Source organism: Sordaria macrospora, chromosome 4, assembly GCF_033870435.1.
Source record: "Sordaria macrospora chromosome 4, complete sequence".
NCBI lineage: Eukaryota > Fungi > Ascomycota > Sordariomycetes > Sordariales > Sordariaceae > Sordaria > Sordaria macrospora.
In genome coordinates this window covers 3434830-3457051 of record NC_089374.1, presented here as the reverse complement: position 1 = coordinate 3457051, position 22222 = coordinate 3434830, and the positions used below count along the sequence as shown (strand labels likewise).

The window sequence follows — 22222 nt, the reverse complement described above, 5'->3', positions numbered from 1 at the left end:
TTGACAGAGATATGCTGGCATTCCACAGCTGACTTGAGCCACTTGGGTGAGATAATTCAGAGGTCACTACACGTAGTTCACACGCGCACTGGGTAAGGGTGGTGTAGACGCCTCCCGAGAACAGAGGGACACGACGTCATTGGTCTTTTTGGCCTTGGAAGCTATAGAAGAGCAGCCAAATGTGGGGTAGAAGAGATACTTCTCTGTCATGATCCCTGTTCTGTCCTTCTCGGCTGCAGAGGGCTTCATTCAGCGTGGGGGTGTTCCATTTTGTGTTTGGGTGTTAGTGTGTGTTGACAAGTGGAAAGAAGCCAAAGAGTGCAGTACCACCTCTGCGGTGCAATCTGAGTACTTTTCAAAAGAAAGGTGATGATTGACTGGAAATTCCGACAGATAAGGGGATTACGAGTGAAGGAAAGAGGAAGGCTCTGGAGGTTGATGGTAGAGAAGGCCTCGCTAGGAATCTAGTGTATCTGACTTTCCATAAAGCATAGAAGTGAAAAGGCAGTTACGAGGTGCAAAGGAACCTTGGAACAAGCCACTCGGCTTACACGTCACCCACCAAATCTGTTCTCCCACTTTGTCCAGCGCGGGATCCAGAACGAAAATAGCAGGGCGTAGTTTGACTGCAGTCAGCCTCGAATTTGCTAGCATGACTTACATTAAATGGTTTGAATATTACATTATCTCCTGTGCCCGTCGCCTGTTCGCCTCATCCCACTCTTGGTCATTACTGCTTCTTCTTGGTCTTTGAAGCTTCCGTAGCTTGAGCTGGTTGGCTTTGGTACCCAGACTTTGAAAGCACACCAAACAACTTCCACACAATCCAGGCAAAGCCAAGGAGTACTGCTAGCCCGGTGCCGCCGCTTACCCACTCCGCCTTGTCTGTATCCAAGACCGGCACTTTGATGGTGTTGGTCAGCTGGCTGCCAATTTCCGGGCGGGGCTCAACATGCCAGAAGACCGTCCTTGGGCCGAATAGGCCGTCGTAGCCGAGGTTGACTTTCTCAAACGGATTGTTAGGGAACTTGGTGCCCTCCTCAGCGGCGCAGGCCCAGAACACAGCCGGGTATGGAACTTCAATGTCGGTATCGCCTCCTTCGGCGGGAGATAGGTAACGCAGATGTAAGGGGACTTGTGCCGTCCAAGACTCTGATTTCTCATGTTCAGGAGCGGAAAGTTCCAGAAGAAGCGCAGAACCCCAGCGCTTCTCGACATATTCAGGCGCTTCAAGGTCTACGGGCTGAGAGATGTAGCGTAGGCCGGTCAGATTCTTCGAAGTCAGAAAGAGGTCATCTGATAGTTGATGTCTGTCGGCAAAGATGGTCTTGGGAAGGGTGAAGTAGGCGTGTGGTGAGCAGTAGGCATCCTCAGTAGGTGGTTTGTTGGACTCAAGTTTGAGTTGAAGGGTAGGGTGAAGACCGGTGGGCTCCAAAAGCTCGGCGGAGAAGCTCGACTCGGCATCGCGATGTCGAGAGGCAAAGGCAAACATTGTCGCCGACGGCTTCTCATCTTGTCCCAGCACGGTGAGAAGACCCGAGATTCCCACCTCGTGAGGCTCGAGATGTCCTGGACGGTCAGAGTTCAAGACTCCTACCTCGGTCCGTGCCTGTGGACGGGATGTCGCATGCACCTCTCGTTTCTGGTAGGGCCATGCTGCAGTCAGCTTGACGGCATGGGAGATGGCATCATATGAGATGTCCAGCGTGCTTGCTTCTGCTAAGGAATCGACTCTGATTGCGCAGGATTGATCTTTGACAGATGAACATAGCTTCTGTTTGGCGTATTCAATAAATGGGGAGAAGTCTACCGACTGCTGGTAGTATTGATAGGCAGCTGAGTGAGTAAAACGGTCCCGTGGCAGAGTCGTAAATGATTCCTATAAGAGACGTCAGCACCAACGTTATTTTCCGAGGCAAGGGAAATGGAATAAACTGACCTGTGGGGTTTCACATTGGACATTTCCGAATACCTTATTGAGGGTAAGGCAAAGTGCCGAGGAAGTGGCCTCCGCTTCCCTTGCCGGGGTGTAGAACAGATGGAAGCCAGGCGGCAGCCTAGCTAACAAAGGGGTGATGGCCTCATATGGTTGAGAGCTGACGTATCGGATGTGAAGCTCATGAGCTGTGCCCAAGAGCGCTTGGAGGTCTGTTGGTAGCTCATCGACTGCAATGGTGAGTCTGTCTTCACGGGCAGCTTGGATCTCTGGGCCATTGAGGACACCGCTCTTGATCTTGAGTGTTGTGGGTTCGATCGAGTTGCCCTGCTTCTGGACAAAGGTGATGCGCTCTCTCATGATGGGCCAGTGGATGTAGCAACTGCGTCTGGGTGTTGTTGATGTCGTGACGATTGTTGAAGATAGTAGACCTGGAATTGGGTGACGATAGCGGGCCATCAACAACCTCCACTAGCTGTCAACAGCTCCTCCGTCCAGCTCCACTGTCCACGTCTCCCCGCCCGCCATCGCCCGCCTGGAGGAACACCTGCATGGTCTGTGCTTCAATTCTTCGTGAAGCGATCCCGTTTGGGACACCTAGACGCTCCGATTGGTCCATAATGGCTCGGTCAGTCTGGGGCAGCCTCAATACCTAAGCCCCACCGCCCCCAGATCACCTTGGGCTAAACCTAAACTGTGACCGTCACCCCCCGGCCACCATCAGTGGCTGTCCTACCTATGCTTGTCCTCCTTCAACCCAAACACAGCCGCACTACGACTTTTAACATGGACAAGACTTCCATTAGCATCCAAAAAGGGCACCTCTTGGCCCCTTATGTTGTGTTTACTTTTGAGGCCATCAAGCGGATCTCTTTGACTTTAATGTCACCTTTACACCATCACATCACCATATCACGAACCACCCATCGGCCATTGAGACAGTCCAAGACCCTTGCGTCTCGACCTTGGGTCCAAGTCTGGTCTTTAGAGCCTAATTTTTCTACGTTTTGTTCAAATGGACTCTTCGACTCCAGCATTTATCCCTATTCGTACCCGGCAGCCGCGCCATAGTGAAAATGACTTTATGAGTTATTCTGACTCGGCCGTATGTTGACGCTCGTTTCTTTGGTTGGACTGTCACAGGAAACACCAGCCCAATGCTTCTAAACAAAGGGTCTAACATACTTAGTACGGGTCAGCCAGCGAATCATGTAACCCAGCAACTCACGATGTCAGTCGTGTTAGTTACCATGTCAGACATCTTGAGACTTTTGCTCAAGCTCTCGAAAATGTATGTCCATACAACTACCTGGTCTAGCCTCCAATCCCAAACTGATTTTGCCCGTCAGTCGGCCAATCGAGCATTTCCCACGACTGCATCTTCCCACCAACGGTACTCAAAAGTCCAAGCTCTGTTTCTTCACTGGGCCTGCGATGACTTGTTTGTGCTTCCTGAACTGGAGGACCTGGAAAAGTGTTTTCGAGAAGACTACCGTTATGATACCGACATCTTCGCCATCCCCACTGAGAATTCCCATCTTGAGCTAATGCTCAAAATCGGCGACATGATCAAACAACACGAGGGCCAGAAGACACTTTTTGTCGTCTACTATGGAGGCCATGCCCGGATTGATGACTCGCGTCAAAGTGCGTGGTGCGCGTAAGTGCTCTTCATATACAGTACCCTACGTGAACGGTCTTTTAATGCTTACTCTTTCCATCAGGACACGAAATCCAAACTCTCCATGGCTACAGTGAGTCACCATCTTCCATCGACTATGATTTCTCTTGGGCGAGCTTACCTTACTCATTATGCCATATAGATGGTCCGCTATTCAGACACTCCTCGAAAGAACCCCATCCGATGTCCTGATCCTTCTCGACTGCTGTGCAGGAGCAGCTAGTGCTACCTTCCCAAGTGGTCAAAGTATTACCGAAACCATTTCCGCTTCGAGCTGGGACGCCATTGCCCCAAACCCCGGCCGATATTCTTTCACCAATGCCTTGATCGAAGTTCTTCAGGAATGGAGGCATAGGGTGTTCTCGGCTGCCATGCTACATGCTGAGATTCTCGCACGTCTAAAGCATCCGAGGCCAGTTCTTATCAATGGCAAACATTTTGAATCCAGGTCAACGCCTGTGCATTTCATGATGACGTCCAACCACAAAGCACCAAGCATAGAAATTGGTCGACTTGTTCCGGAATCTAGACGCTCACTATCACCGTATCAGCAGCACCATCTCGTTTCTAGTCCACGACAGGATGACTGGGGAGTGTCATCACGATCAACCTATCCATCGCTGCCCAGCTTGTCTGTTCCCATGACCAGTGAGCCAAACGAGGACGAGCCCCATGTCATGATCTCCTTGGCGCTCGAAGAAGACCAGCGATTGGATCTCAACGCTTGGGAGCAGTGGTTAGCCGGCTTTCCAGCCATTGCCAAATACGTCAAAGTTCAAGGAGTCTTCAAAAGCCATTCGACATTGCTTCTCCTTTCCTTGCCTATTATGGTTTGGGATCTTCTCCCGGATGACCCAGCATGTTCCTTCATAGCTTTCATCAGGTCCAACAACCTTTTACGTGAATCGGGCACGACAAAGTTACCACCAGAAAACGAAGTAACGGCCAGGAACGAGGAGGAGGAGGAGAACCAGGCGATGGATGCTGATACGGAGTCTTTGATGTCCGAGATGACTACAAATCACCCCGAAGACACTCACCGAACTGATGCTCAAGCACGTACATACAGACAATCTGGCAGTTTTGGAACACGCGAAATGCAACAACCTAGACAAGAATTGGTTTCTCGGCCCTCCGTGCTGAGTTATATGGGGGAACAACTGGCTGGAGCTGTCATGTCATCATCGCCTGACCCGTCTCTGTCCAGTCCATCAGACTTGCCGGCCGCATCCTGTAGTGCTATTTCGTTGACAATGGCCACCGACAACCTAGCAAGCACACCAGCCTGGCCACTGGAGCACGTTATCGACCCTACACATCAGGCCCCAGACTTGAGTCGGGAGACGATCGCCCACTTGGAGGATTGTTTCCGGAAGGACCCGCAACCTAGTGAAGCAATTATCGGCCTCCTTTCCTCCACATTAAACGCAGATCCAAACACAATTGGTGTAGGTCACTATACCCTGTAATATCTAGGCTTTACATACTGACATGATGTATCAGCTCTGGTTCGACCACCGCCGGCAGCACGAACAAACAACCCTCAACCTCCAGGGCCTCCACCACCGCAATTCCGCACGCCAGACTCCTGCCAGCAAAGACGGCACCGCTCGCATGATCCTCCCAGGCCACCTCAACACCATCCTTTCCATCTATCCCAACCGCGGCGCCATCCTCTTACTAGATCTCCGTTCCTCCGTTGACTTCGAAAGGTCCCACATCTCTTCCGCCATAAACCTCCGCTGCCCCGTCTCCTTCATCCAGCATGCCTCGCTCGAGATGATCGAAGACACCTTCACCGACGTTTCCTCCCGTCATTCCTTCAACGGCTGGTACCAGTCCCGCTGTGTCGTAATCTACGATCGGAACATAGAATTTGACTGGGAGTGCCCCGTCGCCAACGCGTTACTGGCCCAATTCTGTGGAAAGGGCTGGAAGGGCCAGTGTTTCATCTTGAAGGGTCATTATAGGGAGTTTGCGGATAGTTTTGTTAAGTGGATCACGGGCAGCAAGTGGAAGAGTGTCCCTGACTCCGATCAAGCCTTGAACCACCATGCGACTGAAGAAGAACAAAGACAGAGGAGAAACAGGGAGTATGAAGAGTGGCTTAAAGAGTTTAACGAAAGCGGCGAAGGGCTTGGAGGGAGGCGGATTACTGAGCTGGGCCCGGCTAAGAGAGAGGAGAGGGCTCGGGCGGTGGATCAGAGGCAGAAAGACCTGGAGATGGAGCTGCAGGCGAGGTTTCCGGCGCTGTGGAGGAAGGCGGTGGCTATGAGAGGCGAGCATGAAAGGCGTGCTGGTGCTAGTGCTAGTGTTGAGGGCCACACTCTGGGAAGTCGAGAGAGCGACGATGGCCCATCGACCACTACTCAAACCGACAATGTGGGCGACGAGTCTGTTTCACCGCAGCAGTCACCACCTCCTCCGCCTTTCAGTGCAACCGCGGACACAGACACGGCACGAGCTTCTAGCAACCAGTTTCAAGGAGGATATGACAAAGCACAACTAGTAGAGCCTTTGGTCAGTGGGCTGCAGAAGATGCGCGAAGCAAGTGGCTTGGGCTTGGGTCTGATGAACCAAGACCCTGCGTTTACTGCAGACTCTTCCGGTTATCATCAATATGGTGGCGATGCGGCGCTCGGTTCAACGCCATACGCATACCCTTCAGGAAAGGTCGACTCTTATGACCAAGGTGGTTCCATGGATAACTACAACGATAATTACTATGATGGGGTCGACCCTATCTCTGAGAGTTGGCAAGGGGTTGGGGTTGCTAGTGGCATGGGGATGGCTACTAGTGGGACTGTGTCACCAATGCCGCCGGAGTGGCAGCAGGATGAGAGTGGGATGAGTAGCTATGGGGAAGGACGAGCTGAAACGGGGACTGGTGTTGAAAGCAGGTCAAAGAAGGCGAAGAAGAGAACCCAGTTACCGTTGTGGGAGAGATTGAGAGGTGGTGGACGATGAAGGTGAGAACAGTGTGTTTTCTTTTCTTGGTTAGAGTGATGGATATTCTGAGTTTCGGGTCATTTCGAGGGAAGTATGTTGGTTGATTCAGTTCACATCAAGCCATCTGGCATCTTCGTCATTGGTTTCACAAATTCATCCCAAAGACTGTTGCGTAGAGGCATCTGGAATTGTCTGTTCCTGCTTCAGCTATAATAGGCTTTGCAGTGCCTTTACTTCACTTTCAACCAGAGTGAATCTTACCCGACCCTCTTTGGTCACTGTCACTTTCCAAAACGGTATCGTCACGACTCATCCACCTTTATGATTTATTTCACACCCTTCACACGCTCCACCAGCGTTTGTATCTCTTATGACCAAAAGCTCATTACGGTCACACCCGGTGGTAACAGCAGAGTGATGGGGATTTGGTACATACTCAAACATAGTTCCAACTTGAACGGTACCTACCTCTGGCTTTTGGAGACACTACCCGCCACTTCACGGATCAGTGTCTGAGTGAATGACTGGTCACACTCAGTCGATGGGATCTATCTTTTTGAAACTCCAGCTTTGCTTTTCTAGCAGACAAACAGTTACAATCAAGGTGATGCGTGGTCATGTAACGACGGGGAACAGCAGGACAGCGAGATCCGGTTTCCTCGTATCGTCTTTTCATTAACTGAACCATGACTCGTCAACTTACACTGCATGGGTAGTGTCGTCTTGGTAGACTGGTAGCTACATACGGTGTTACTGCCCGGTTATCTTCCCAGGGGATAGTGTCCTGCAATGATGGGAGATGCAGGAGGTGGTGTACCTGTTCGTGCATGACGGGTGAGTTGTGAAGAAGATGGTGGTCAACCTGTTCACGAAGAAAGTGTGCGTGGGTGGAGGGGGTATTGGAGCCCAAATGTACTTGTTCACACAGATACTTGCTTTCGCACATCCTGAAATCTCGATGAGCGTTGGCAGATGAGGTTGGATGGGGTAAAGTTGTGGGCCAGAATTGATGCCTAGTCAGCCCGTTGCGATCGACAGACAAAGCCTCATCTACACTGACTGTGTGAATCCCATTTGTTGTGTCGATCATTCCTTAACTCCTCTCCCTACTCAGTGTGTACCTCTATATAGCGAGTGTGAGTACATGAGAGTAGCGTAGCTCGCAAGAAAAACCAACAGAGAGTGAAATGGGAGTGTCACTTGTAGATCGTCGTTCAATGTTGCTCAGTCAAGGGAAGTCTTTGGTCATCGTGAACAGGTCGACCTCTGCCACATACACTCTCTGTACCATCATGAACCGGACAAGAACAGCATCAATATTGTCTTCCCATTCACGTTCAGTAACGCTTGCCTCACCCACTCGGTGTGGCAAAGAAATATGCGCCTATCCTCAGATTAACTGCGCCTACCTGGCAGCCAGCTAGGCAACAGCAACAATAAGGCAACACCACGGCGATGATCACGGGCCTACAGGTTGGTGAGATGCCAAAGTTTTAACGTGACCTGCAGTACATCAGTCGCTGATCACTTGTCCCCCCACGAAGACATACAATCATCACCACTCAACTTGTTGTTTGCGGCAGCAGCATGCTCTCAGCTCGTCAACCGATACAGCCACAGAAACCCATCCATCCCATTTCTGAAGACGGCAGGCAAAGTTTCAGTCAATACCGGTATGGTATGGAGTGTATACGATACTCGACCGGTCGCTGAAACAATGGGAACGAAGCTACCCCGTTCTCTCTCCTCCCCTCAACTCAAGGATCCCATGACCTGCTCCTTCCCACTAGCCAATATCACGCAAGCAGAAACCCCCTTCAAAGGGAAGGAGCAAGATCTAGAGTGCTTGCTCTGTTTGTGGTCTAGTGAAGGAGAGGAGAGGGCAAGAGGAAAGATCCGATCCGTGAGTCAAGATGACCTGTCAACTTCTCGGGTAGCATCCTTCCTTATGCGAAGTTGACAAGCCGTCCCTTAGACATGTCTACACGAGATTACGCTTGCCCAAATATCCACATGAGTGACAGACATGCGTTGACAGGCTGACAGGGTTCTTTGACAGATACTGACCTTTCGTGTCTTCCAGTTGACATGACTAGTCATGGACATATCCAGTCGATGAGAGTTGAGACAGCGTCTATCACGGCGTTACCTTCCTCTCCTGATAATATTGGGAGTTGGGAATCTCAGCTGTGTAAAACGCCGTTTTTCTTTTTCTTCTCTCCCTGGGCAGCGATGGCCCTCCTGTCTCCCCTGCCTGGCCGTGCCGCTCCGTAACGAAATAGCATGTGGATGGAAGTTTCCTCCGAGCACAGCACATTCCCACCTCTAGTCCCAGTCGCAGTTATCTCTTCCAGGTCAACTCCACCTCGATCTCTTTCGGACTGTGTTGAGATGCTAATCGGCAGCACGCCGTTCCGGTGCCGTGGTTCATATTACTCCCGTCTGCCGAGTCCGTCATCGCTGCCATGATCTTACCATCATTATGGTCCGATTTTCTCGGCAGAGCACCGCCACCACTGCCAAACATTGGATTGCCAACTCCAGTCGTCGATTAAAAGCAACGACCGCAACGACAAGCGTTCCATCTTTCGCGATCGGCCTGCCATGACGGACTGTCTATTACTAAAGAAAAGAAAGAAGGATACGTTACCACTGAATCAGAAACCTGGCTTTGAAGGGTAATGTAGCCTATCCAGTTGCCAGTCTACCAGTGTCCAAACCCCTGGTCAGGCCGCAGGGCGCATTCCATTTTCCGGGGACCTGCCAACGCCACCGTCAACCCGAAGCAAGCAATAGAAGCAGGAAAAAGCAGCAAAATGTATACAGAAAGAAGGGGACCCTGGCATGGCATGCCAAAGGTTTCAACACCACCATCACCACCAACGGACAACCATCACCACCCCACAACCCATCCAGTGTCGATGCAGTGGTAGCAACAGTCACCCCGATTGCTCGGAAAGTAACGGAGACTGTTTTGCCTGCGAACGCCAGTCCTCCCACCTTCCGGTCATCCTTGTCATCACACACAAGGCGCGGACTACCCTGTTTATGCACTAAGCAGCTGGACGGCAAGGCTATAGAGAGGGGGTTCTCCTCCCCCTCGGATCGGGCTTTCCGGCCGTGAACTAGCCAACGGACCGGTCGGTCGGTCGGACGGACGGACGGACGCCATGTGGGATAATATTTGGACTACCTACCTAGTAGTTGTTTGAGAAATGACTGATGATACAGTGGCAGAGCGAGTGGGTAAGCGCTTGCTTCTTGCTTCTTTGCTACTGCCACGCATACTACACTACACCTACGCCGTAGTTACACCCATATGAGCCATTCCCTCATTGCTGCGCGGTTGCGCGGTTAAGATGAAGGAATGACATGGAAGGCAAGTTAAGTGCCAAAAAGTGCCAACAGATGCACGTCAAGGTGAGACAGACATAAGTCCGTTCAGTTGGTTGGGTGAGTTTGGGAGAGTTGGGGACTCGGGGACGATGAGCCTGCATTTGCCCTGCCACTCATTGCCATGCCTGTTGCCCTGCCTCGAATACCCTGAACTCGCCGATCCGGGCAAATGGGTCCGTGATATAAGACAAAAAGTTTGTGCCGAGACCAGGTATGTATTCCCCACGGATCGAGAAACGAACGAACGGAAGGAGATGGGTTGTTTCGGTTATCGAAAACAAAAACCACTAACCTAACCCGCTTCTGTCTCAAAAGCTGTGCCACCCAGAACCAATACGTCAGGAACTAACCATTGTTCTTGGTCGAGTGTTGCCTCCATTGTTGTTGTTGTAGTTGTTGAGACGTGCTGTGTCAGAATCAGCGTCATTCTGCCCGCCTCAAAAAGGCGAGTCCGCCATAAGCGTCATCACCATATCACAAACACAGCTATGTAGTAAAGTGATCCGACCATCGTCCTTGCTCATGGTCATCTCACAAGGTCGAATGTGAATCTCAAGAATGTGTGCCATGAAATCCGATCGATTCAAGAAATCCCATCCGGGCCGTCACCATCGAACCATTTTCTTCTCACCCCGGCGGTTTGGGGAAACGCCACGATATAGATCCAATCATGTTTGTTTCCGCACTGGCCAATCACGTCCCGTCCTTCCTCCTCTGGGCATCTGCTAAAGGTAACCTTATGGCAACTAAAAAGGTAACCAAAGAGTTTCCCGGTTGAGGGGCCGCCGGATTAGTATTCTTCCTTCTGCACTTCTTCCTTTGCCTTTTCTTTTGGACATGGCAGGCACCCGCTCGCCAGGTCGTTGGGAAAACATCGGCATAACCTCAACCGGGCATCCAACAACGCTACACTACAATGATGGGCATCGTAGCATTCGATTCAGACAAATTCTCTGCCAGCATTCACATTTCGACATTGCTTGCTCTGCTTTGCTTTGCCCATCCATCGTCCTCTGATGCGATGGGTAGTGTATGCCGGTGGCCGGTCGAGTCGGGTTATTTACTACGACGACTCCAATTCACATTTCATGATGTGCTATCGAACCTAACCTCGAACAAAGTAGCACCACCACCATACCCAAACGCATCGTGAGGAGGAGTGAGGGACAGAAGAGGGAAAAAAAAAGCAAAACCCCCAAGTTCCAAGACGTGAGGCGTCAGGTCCAGACCGCGAACGAACAGACCTTCAACCATGCCCATGTGAACGGTGAATGCACTTTGAATGCTACCTCAACCCTTAAAACAGAATATTGCACCTTCGCCAAAAGGCTTGGGTACAGGAGAGCGATTGGATGGATTGGTGATAACCTCATGGCAGCTGCTGGTTTCGGTTCGTAGTGGTTGGTTTTCGTAGTAGAAATAGAAGCTTGGCGCCGATTCGAACTAGATTCCAAATCTCTCTGTTGCTTTTTCTTTCATTCTTTTTTCCTTTTTTTTTTTTTCTTACGGCACATTGCTCACCGAGCGATCCTTCTCTCTCAGTTTGCTTCTTTTCTTTTCCCACCGTCCTTTCAATCTTCCCCTCCATTTCCTCTGGCCCCACTCCACCACTCCACTGCTACTGACTCCCTCCTCACGAGTGAGCATCAGCACTGTGAGAGCGAAAAAGATGTTTGCTTTTTCCTTACCCTTCCCAGGAAAAGCCTTGTGGTTGACGAATGATTGATCACCGGACATTTTTTTTTCGAGCCTGCTTGCTGCTGGCTGCATGTGCCAGCCCGTCCGTCCGTTCCCCCCATCAATCCCAATCAGTTATTTGTTTTCCTGGGAGCTTGGATCTCACAGTCCCACTAGGGCCGGCTTTGGCAAGGTGATTCGGTTCTCACCGGCCGGTGCGCGTACACTACATACAGTGAGGCAAGTGCAGCCGGGTATTGTTTCCTGTGTTCAGTTAACTTCCTTTTTAGGACTGGCAAATATGTCTTGATGAATGAGAACGGATACCTGATGTCCTTTCTTTTTTGTGTGTTTCTCCTCTCGGCTCTGCTTTCTGCCAGGAACAGAATAAAATGTACCATAGGGGCGCATTCATCTGAAGTCGACAAGTAACTGTTACCATCTCTTCAAAGGACGGGATAGTTGTCATCTGGATGTGAACGGAGCTGAGTTTGAAGGCTTTTTTTTTCCTTTTTTTTTTTTTCCCTCCATCTCCATATTGTATCACGGGGCAAGGCCAAGGTTAGGGGGTAGATTGGATATGCGTAGTTGTACGAGGACGGAAAGAGAGAGGTGTGCGCCGGTCTGGCGATATGGGGCAAGGCACGAAGGCATGCCCAGAGCTGGGACCAGCGCACGTGCCCATGCACGTGATGTGCTAGTCACAGGTAATCCTGTGACATATTGTCTGGGAAAGTCACACAGGTCTTTCCGTCCAGCGCCTCATTCCCCATTGTATCCTCACTATACCTTTTCGAAATGAGTAGTCAAACGACCCGACCCTATTACACAAACTCGCTAACCTTATAGTCCGTACATTCACGTACGAAATTGATTTGATTTATAAAAACAAAAATTTAATACAGTTATTACAATACTTATTTGTAAGGAGTTACTTTAATAAATCTTCAGTTAGGATTTTAAACAGTATAAAACACTATAAAAATCACACAACAATATAACAAATTAAATCTTTATTGTTTTACTTATGTCACAGGTTGACATTGGCTATATAGTGTGCATTGTTTTACTTATGTCACAGGTTGACATTGGCTATATAGTGTGCATTCCGAGTTTTGCCTTGCAAGCAGAACATCATCCTATCTTTTGTAGGTTTGGCCGTCTGAGCATGTGCACCCCAGCCTGTCATAACTTATTAGCGATAATACTATTTACTTCTCATTGTTTTCTATAGAGAAAGAATAACAAATTTCGCTATAGAAGTAGACTTTCCCTAGTCCCTTTCTAACTTTTCTTAAATTACTTTTAGAATATTTTCTGAATATGCTCTAAATTATAATAATTGTAAGTTTTGCTATAGAGAAATAATAAATTATTTAAATAAATACTATTTATCATGGTGCTGGCCAACCACTACACCACTAGGCTATGTTCCAAAAAGATACAAGTAATCAAAGCTATTCAGTCGCTCAAGTGGTCTTATATTATTTGTTCTAAAAGAGGCACCCGAGTGCATTTCGTGACAGTTGATAATTTTCTATAAAAGTTTAATAAGCGTTAAATATAATGAAAAATAAGAATTCATTAAAAATATTATATAACTATTCATTTATAGTATATACTAAATAAATTTACTTTATACTTTTGCCTCCTTGTAAGACTTGCAATTCTAAATCTCTATAATTATTTACGCCTAACTATTAAAATATTATTAGTAGAATATTATTTATAATTATAATAGGCTAGGGTGCATATGCCCAGACGGCCAAACCTACAAAAGATGGGATGATGTTCTACTTGCAAGATAGAACTCGGAATGCATCCTATATAGCCAATGTTAACCTGTGACAATATCTTTCAATTTATTCAATATATTAAATTCAACAGCTTTGTCATTCACTGGCGCTAAAATATTTATTATTAATGATTTAGTAAACGCTATTTTATTCTACTTAATTAAACTAAATTTAATATTAATAGTTAAAAAGCCAGTTCTAATATTATTATCAGACGTTTTTAAAAAAATACAAGGTAATTTAAAAGTATATTAAAAAAGTTTGAATAAGCGGTTGATCATTTCTTTATAGAGAAATTTTAGTAAGTAATTTATTATTTCTCTATAGAAAAAAGAAATGTAAGTTAAGAGGCGTAGGTGAAATAAGAATCTTTTCATAATGTAGAGCTTGTCTTAGCATATCCATTTGAGTAAGCAAGCTTATATAAAGAGGTTGGGTTATGTGAGCACTCTCTCGAGATTGTGCTGTAAGATTGATTTAGGTGCGCTAGCGACGATGTTGACAGACTGATGCAACACGGAGTTTAAGAAACCAGAACGTAATTTACGTTACGGGCATGTGAAAACGCAGTAGTGAAACGTAAGATACCGTCACAGTCTGCATTACGTATTTGAAAGCGCAAGGTAAGAAATGAAGACTACAAGATGTATTGAAGGGGCAAAAGAAAGATAACAAAGCCCAGCAGAAACAGCAAGAGGAGGAATGCAGGACTGGACTAGAGGAAGGAAGGGGGGAAAGAAAAGGAAAAGCATAGATCCCTGCATAATAAGATTATTCCCAGCAACCCAGGGGGGGAGGAAATCAACACTGAACCCAGCAAGAGCTAGGTACTGTAGGTATTCCCCAGCTATTCGATCTGTCACAGTGATCTCACGGCGGAAAAGCTTCCCGATCTAAGAAGATGAAAAAAGCAAAACACTGGGAAGATTATAAAGGACAGAAAGGAGCGAGCGCCCAGGCTAAACAGCACACTAGTAACCTCCCAGCGATCAAAGCCCGTACAGTGCGATCTCACCCAGACCTAATGAGCCGAAGAGATCTGACACCAACGCAGTAAGATAGATGGTAACGAAAGAAAATGACGGACGGACGGTACAGAACTCAAGTGGCCCGATGTGGTAGGTAGATTTGCTGCGGTGCCAATGTCAAATGTCATTGCTGCCGCCGTAGTGTAGTAGATTGATGGGCCATCGATGACAGTAGTGAAGAGCGAGCCGGAGCCGAATTAGAAGCGAGGCGGACGACGACGGCAGCGGGAATCGACTACCGGCCACGACAACGAACAGCCGACAAGGTAGACGTTGATGTTGCCCACAACGAACTGGGGAAAGGGAAAGTTTGAACCACACGAACCACACGCTATTCCACGCAAGCGTAGGAACGCAGCGCCATTTGCGTTTCCCCATCCATACCTACCCCATTGTTTGGCAGGGCAAGCGGGACTTTCCTTTTCGTTGTTCAACTGTGAGCTGTTTTTCGCATCATGATCTGTCAATTGTCAGTCAGTCAGGGCGTGTGAGCGGCAGTGTCAAAATGTCAAGTGTCAAACAAGCGTTAAAAGTGTCATTGTCGCAGCATGTCTGTGCATATGAGGTGCTTCCAGGCGCATACATAACGTACTTGGCTGTCACCTATGCCTTGATACCTCAGTAATTGTCCAAACGACCTCGACCTCGACCTCGATGGAACCACAGCGGCGAACCAGGAGCCCGATTTCTTCCTCTCCAGCCTTTGTGATTTGCAAGGACCACCTTCCCATGGTGATGGGATTCCGTCAATCACACTCCAACCGGAACTCGATAGGCCTGGGAGCCTGGGTGGCCGATGATGTTACATTGGGCAAAGGTTCCATAGATGGGAGGGGTCCTGGAGAAAAGGGATCGCTGTGGATTAGAGCCAAGGAAAGGGTTGCACATCCCACCCCTTAGCAGTTACCACCATGAAATACTTGGGTACCGAGAAGCCCAGAGGAGCAGGTGCCAGTCGCCGGCCGGCAGCAGTTGCATTGAATGGGACCCACAGACCCTATGCCATGGGTGGGATATAGACGGGAGAGACCGTTCATGACGGGAGGTACTTCCTCGTAAGAACCTGAAAGATGGCGTAATGTCTCGAATGTGTAGACGGGAGGTGCTCGAGATGAGAGGGCGAAGCTCGGTCGGTTCATCCAGGCCCTGTTCTGTCTTCTTCCTCAACTCCAAACAACAGACAAAGTCCGAAGAGCGGGTCGGTAGAACCCGAAAACGATCCAGTGCCATGGCACGAAAAACCCGACCGGTAATGCAGTAATACTAGTAGCCCCATGACTCTTGCGCGATATACTGTACTCGCTCGCTCTTGCTGATCCGGATGTTCGCTCCTCGCCCGGGGGGTCGGCCCTCATCTCTTCGGTCCATCTTCCTCCTTTCTTTCCTTGCTCACTCGGCGCAACTCTGGTGAGCCTATGAAGGGCAGTGAGTGGACGGTATTTGGAAGAAAAAAAACCTTGGTAGGAAACTTAACGGCAGTACTAATGATCCAAAGTCAGTCTGCCCGTGGTCAGGAACGACCGACAGGAACGAAAACCACGGCTAATGATGAGCATCAGGAAGCATGCCATTCGCCAAAACCGCTCCAGCCTCCGCATCTTTCCTAGATCAACTCCAGTTTACTCCACACTAATAAGAAACATGACAGCTGCATCAAGGCACAACCCTGCTGGGAAAGCCGCTGGGGCTCCGCTTCGCACCTTCTTTTCTTCGCGGTTGGACTGGGGGTGTTGGGTGGATGAAGGGGGGGATCCGCAAAGTGGAAGTGGCAGGTAGGTACAGGTACTGCGTACATACATGACCGTGACTGCAGTGCATAGAGCACATGTCCTTGCTCTTTCCCAGTTTCCATTGTTTCCGTTGTTTCCATTGTTTCCATTGTTTCGATCACTTTGTGTTAGTGGTATGTATCGAAAGAAACGATGTGTGCCTGTTTGCTGTTGGGGCATTTGTTGATCTTGCCGTGTGATTTGCCCAACTTTCTGGTGGTAGAAGTTCAAGAATCCGTTAGAACTGGCCTGTATGGGAACGGCTGATATGTGCCAAGATGACTTGGAAGGTGATGATAGAGAGGATTAAGAGGAGTGATGCTGTTGCAGGCAGTATCGATCGTCCGTATTGAGTATCGTACATACGATACCAATAGTACAGTACCGCTGTTAGGTACCATACACCACATCGCTATCTTACCACCGTCCACCACACTTTCCATTCAAGCATCTTTTGACAGCCGTGACTCGCAAGGGCCTTCCCGGGGAACGGGGCAGGGACGAGGGACGAGGAACAGAAACCTTTTGTGAGTTGTGACCAGGGGAAGGTGCGGGATGGACAGAATTTGACTCGACGACCGACATATTTGGGTGGACCATCATGATAATAGCAGTCCCATAGGTAGTCCCATTGTCAGGATCCCGCTCCTTCTCGGTGTGAAGTGGAACGTGGGCGGGCGTTGTGGTCACTTCCTGGCACCAGGCCAGTCAAGTCAAACTTCACAACCCCCCATCCTCTCCCAATTGCCGCACTCGACCACACACGGTTACCCACCTCTCTGCTCCGCGCTTGTCGCCCAAGTTGCATGTTGCGGGTTGTGCACGACTCGTTCGCCCGCCGAGCTCGCTCGCTTCCAGCTTCGGTGCTTCGTTTTGCCGTATTCCCCAGCCTTGGCTGTCACCTTCACCACCAGGCCGAGTGATGGGAGGGTAGAGGTATGTACACCATCAAGGCGTTCGCGTGGGCGAGATTGCTGACTGCTGGAAGATCATCGGAACCCCCACTTCGGTTTCCCCTGGCCTGCTCAATTGCTGGCCAATTTGGGGGTTGTCATTTGGAGCTTTTGGGTGTTGTCACTCGTCAGTCCGTCTGACAATTTCTTTGCGCCGCCGTCGTTGTCGTGGTTATGGCTTTCTTGGGTGGCCCGAGCTTCATTTAGGCGTCGTGGGCACCTGGGGTAGGCGGAGACGTTGGTAACCTGATTCGTACCTAGCTCGGCACGTCGTTGGCTGGATCCGTCGACATCGGCGACCTTCGCGTCGTTTAGGCGTTTTGGGACTGGCCGAACACTGGACAGAGGGAACGGGCCGGGGTTCCAAGACTGAGATGAAGGCCCGGGGCGGCGCATGTTTCTCCTTCCGGGAGAGTCCAGGGATCCCTACTGAGAAAATGATGTGTTGCTGTCAGTGTCGAGCGCTCGAACACGTCGAGAGTGTCGGGACCATTTGCTCCATCCCTTTGCCCTGTCCGTCTCATGTCGCTCCATGTCTGATGCTGGCTGACCCCGGTTCATCAGATAACCTTCAAGTCCCTCGCCAAGGCCTGGTTCGAGACCTCGGCTGCCAGTGGGGAACCATGGCCCAAGCAGAGGTGCCATTTCGTCCTTCGGTCATTGGTTCCGTTCGTCTTCGGATCGCATCCATGATTCACCGAGCTGAGCCAGTCGCAACGACCGGTTAGCTGTCAGCTGCGGAAAGAACCGAGCTCGAGGAGACATCGATGCGATAACCAACGACCCAGACAGGTACCGCGCAAAAAGAAGACGGGAGAGTTCCGAACAATGAGAGCATCAAAGGAAAGACAACAGAGACTCATGTCCAACCAGCATGTCATGTCCCATCCCCACACGCCCACATGAGTGTGGAGGGAGATTTCGGGCCAGGACATCTGAAAACGGTTCACACTTCCGCACCTGAGCCCTGCTCATACCCACTGACTGACACAGGAGATACTGACAGGGAGACGGTAGACAGGGTAGCAGTAGCACATTGGCTGCGTAAGGGTATCTTTGCAAGATCTTGGCGCCTGTCACTTGTCAAACATGACCGCCGCCAGCAGACGCAATCAATCATCAGTGGGAGAACCTGTCATCTCTTGCCTCTTGTGCCTCCCAATACCCAGGTTCACACCTACTGAACGAAGCATCAACCCGTTAGCTGTCTGCAACTCTATACAGGTCGAGGATCAGTCAAGGTAACCTTGATCACCACCCTGACATCTAACAAGTCAAGTAATTTTTGCTTAGTATACCTTCCTTCCCGCTGTTATACCTAACCTCTGCTGCTGTAGGTACTGATCCGAATGCGACGGCATCCATCACAAAGGATAGCACCCCCATGTTGGATGACGAATCCATGGTACGATTAACAACCTCCTTCCCTGTGTCATTATCGGTCAGAGGCACGTCAAGTGCCTTATTAGGGCAAGTAGCACGCAGTGGACTGCTAGCAGGGTCGTAACGTCCCGCTCGCTAGGCCATGCGATGCTAGATATCCGCCTGTCGGTAGTAAGACGTATACCGGTACCAATACTAGTCCTTCCGTACGGAGCATTCCGTACTGTACCTGCGCGTATTGGTACGTATTACTGGTCCCCGGGTATCATAACCTGACGTGTGAACTTTTCCGTCCCTGGGGTTACCGTCCTCATGTTTTCTGGAAGCGAGACCCGTTAACCCAGTTTCAGAAACAAGTCCAAAACATTATGTCAATGATATACCTACCTGGCTCGGAATCACTTCGGTCAGAACGAAACGTATGAATGCCTGGTTCGAAAAGATACACACACCGTCAAGACATGTGGTTCACCCAATTGGGCTGCCTGGCGGAAACGGTAACCAAATCAAGATCAAACAACAAGGCAGCATGTCCCATAAACGTTCAACGTTACACCCTCAAGTTGTTTCAACAATAGTTTGGGCTTACACCTGGCTAGACTTTAGTCGCTGTTGAAGGTGTGAGGACTGCTATTGCTTGCCAGTTTGCTTTCGCATCAGGTCAGACATTCTTCACCACTATGCCCACTCCTCCCATTGTCACGTTGACGGTCATGTATTTTCTAGGTGGCATCCCCTGAGGACTGGAAACAACGCCTTTGTGTATGCTTGTTTGATATGATAATGGGCCAAGGGCAAGGTAAGCTTATGGGGCCATGGGCTATGGTCAGGCAGTGGAGCACAACTAATGCTGATTCACATTCCACCGCACGTGGGTCAGCGATCGTTGATCATCAACAATTACCCCCTGGCAATCTCCCTGATATTAGATGAGGGTATAAAGCTAAGCCCTTCACAGTCTAGGAAAGCAGTTCGTCCTTCGGCATGGCATGACGGAGTTACCATACTTTGGGAAACAATCAGCCAAAAACCGAAAACTCATGCGTGCGACAATGGACTTCGACTTGTTCTTACCATGTAGACGCCGTAAACCTTTGGGAACAACTGAGGCGGTCCTGGTACACAGGGGGAAAGGGGTTATGGACAGGTTGTCAGTGAGTGTATACGGTGATTTCCGTGTCATTTCAGTAAGGGATTGAACAACGACCCCCAGCCCGGGGCCGAGCCCAGAACGGCCAAAGCAATCTGCGTTAAAAAGCTCCTATGGAAAACTGCATGCAATCCGTTGGCGCCTCACCGCAGCTATGTGAAAGAAGGCAGATATGGCAGGTAGGCAAGCAGGCAGGTCCAGATCTCCGAGTGCCCGACAGCACCGTTTGTGTGACTGACACATCAATGACAGACTGTCACGAAACGCTTTCCCTTTGGGGCGCACAAGATTTCCAAATGGGGGCCAGTCCAGCCATCCTTTGACGACGAACACAGAAAAGCTTCCATGGCTCGTCGGGGGGACAAAGCCTCTCGCCTGTGTGCCTGTGTAGCATCGTATAATCTGCAAACCGACGTTGAACAAGTCAAGGCAGCGAAAGCTGTTTGGGAACGGCTGAAACTCGAGAACGGTTCCTCCGACATGGAATCATCCCCACGGTTCTCTGCGCTCGGGACACAATAGGGTGGACAAGACGGATGCTTGTGTGCACATGAAGGGGAGAAATCGTCTGGCCAAGGTACGGGCTTGACCCGTGGACTCCCATGGACTCCCAGGGTCCAAAATCTTGTATCGACCAGGAAGGCGGTCGCGGTTGCATTCGTGTCAGGACGGAAGAGAGCGCCGCATGCCTCTTCTTGTGTTACTTTTGCCCCAGCTGATTGCTCCATGTTTAGTGCACGCGGCTAACCGTTTTGTAACCAGGAAAGAAGAACGGAACGTCTTCTGAAGATTGGACCTCGTCAGTTTCGCAACCAGGGAGGCAGTCTTGAACCGTTCCAACAAGGCGATTTCTGCTCAGAAGTTACGTTTCTCTGTGGTACTTGCCCAGCATGGACCCGGTTCAACAAACTTGACAACGTGTGTCTAGGCAAAGTTGAATTGGGACCCCGACGAGAAAATACTGTGTTCCCGCGGCGTTGGGTCACTCTGACCAACAACACAGTATTCGCATGCGCCGTGCCCCCCGTCAGGGCTCCTGAGGTTGGTGGTCGGGTAAGGTACTCGACTGCGAAATGGAGCGTTTTGGTTTCCATACTCCGGAAAGGGGGATGTGTGTACACAGCACATATTCCCTCTTTGTTTGGTTGGTTGGATGCTTCACGTCCACTCGGCATCATTTTATGATGGCCTTGACAGCAGCACTCGATCCAGAAACCCCTGCAGCTTGGGAGTTTTTCTATGGCGATCTTCGGAAGCGGGATCGACCCACCTATTCTCATTGCCCTTTCTCCTACAGTATGTTTGACCTGTCTTCTGTTTCTGCCATGGGCATACCTCAATCTATGTCATTTTCGTCCACTTTCCCTTTTCACTTCTCGGCACGTTGGGAGGCGGCCACTTTTTAAGACCTACGTTGCGTGGGGGGCAACATTGGCAACATGCCTTATTCCCGAACGGAAGCAACGAAAGAGCTTCCATTCAATCCCACCCTGCCTTCCAGCGGGGGGATGAAAATCTTCCGAACAAAAGCTGGTAGCTCTCGTGATGGATCGGATCACGGATCATTTCTTTTCTCCCATTTGACCTCGCAGGCATCACTAGCGGCAACGCCAACACACATGAAGGAGCGGAAGGAAGCAAGCAAGCAAAACCGTTGCTGAGCCTCCATGCAGACACCAACCGTATTCCGATCCCGCGATCCCACACACAGAAACATACATGTCTGACGGGCCTTCAGCGGGCGAACCATTTAGAACCTCTTTTCTGTGTGTGTGGGTGCCTGGCATTACCCCCCTTGCCTGTCACTGGGTACGCCATCGTGGGTATCGACAGATGCTTCACGGGTCTCTGCCGCTAAAGAGGCTTCGTGTTTCCTTTCCACGAAAATGTACAAGGACGAATCCGGATGGACTTGCTTAGGGGAAAAGACAGTCCTCCGATAGCTTGTGTGTGGCGCTACTGTTTTCATGATATTTCTGTTGGAGCTATGATATCGGCCGCTCGGAGAGCGTCTGGGAGGGAAATGCCGCAATGAGTTACCAAACTAAGTACTGCTTGTCGCCAGGCGATTCATTGTCGATCGCGGTTTCGATAACTGAGGCTTCAACGGCTGTTGTCTCCCTCGTTCGACTTCTCGACCGTATCGTTCGTGGCCATCATACGTACGGGATCATGTATGCCACTGCAGGAACCCAGCTTGCCGCCGAGCTTTGAAGGCTGTATGTTCACCGCCAATTCAGTGCGCTCATGGACGGGATGACGTTTAGCGGGCAGCTGGGAGCGCTTCAACAACTGGCCAGCAAAAGTCTTGGGCAGTCTGGCTCGCATACGGGTCCGGGTACAAGAAGTGCTTATACAAGGCATTGGAGATCTCCCGCACCATAGGCATGCTGACGATCGTGCGACGTGAACGGGGTGCGCTGGCACGTCGAGATGTGTATGTCAGATTCACAACAGCTCGCCTGTCTTCTGGCAAAGCTGGAGAAGGGTTCTCGGCGGACGAA

General features: G+C 50.0%; 2 protein-coding genes across 2 annotated transcripts; one reads left to right on the top strand and one right to left on the bottom strand.

Moving 5' to 3' along the window:
* Positions 1 to 574: 574 nt before the first annotated feature.
* SMAC4_08100 (uncharacterized protein) lies at positions 575 to 2409 on the bottom strand. Its single transcript, XM_003347160.2, has 2 exons — positions 1940 to 2409; positions 575 to 1879 (listed from the first exon to the last, which is right to left on the bottom strand). Exons 1-2 carry the CDS (start codon positions 2393 to 2395, stop codon positions 731 to 733), a joined length of 1605 nt encoding a protein of 534 aa, XP_003347208.2. The 5' UTR covers positions 2396 to 2409; the 3' UTR covers positions 575 to 730.
* Positions 2410 to 2687: 278 nt separating this feature from the next.
* Positions 2688 to 7059, top strand: SMAC4_08101 (uncharacterized protein). Its single transcript, XM_066090745.1, has 6 exons — positions 2688 to 3041; positions 3126 to 3227; positions 3286 to 3596; positions 3661 to 3690; positions 3760 to 5065; positions 5121 to 7059. Exons 1-6 carry the CDS (start codon positions 2952 to 2954, stop codon positions 6582 to 6584), a joined length of 3303 nt encoding a protein of 1100 aa, XP_065946893.1. The 5' UTR covers positions 2688 to 2951; the 3' UTR covers positions 6585 to 7059.
* The last annotated feature ends 15163 nt before the right edge of the window (positions 7060 to 22222 follow it).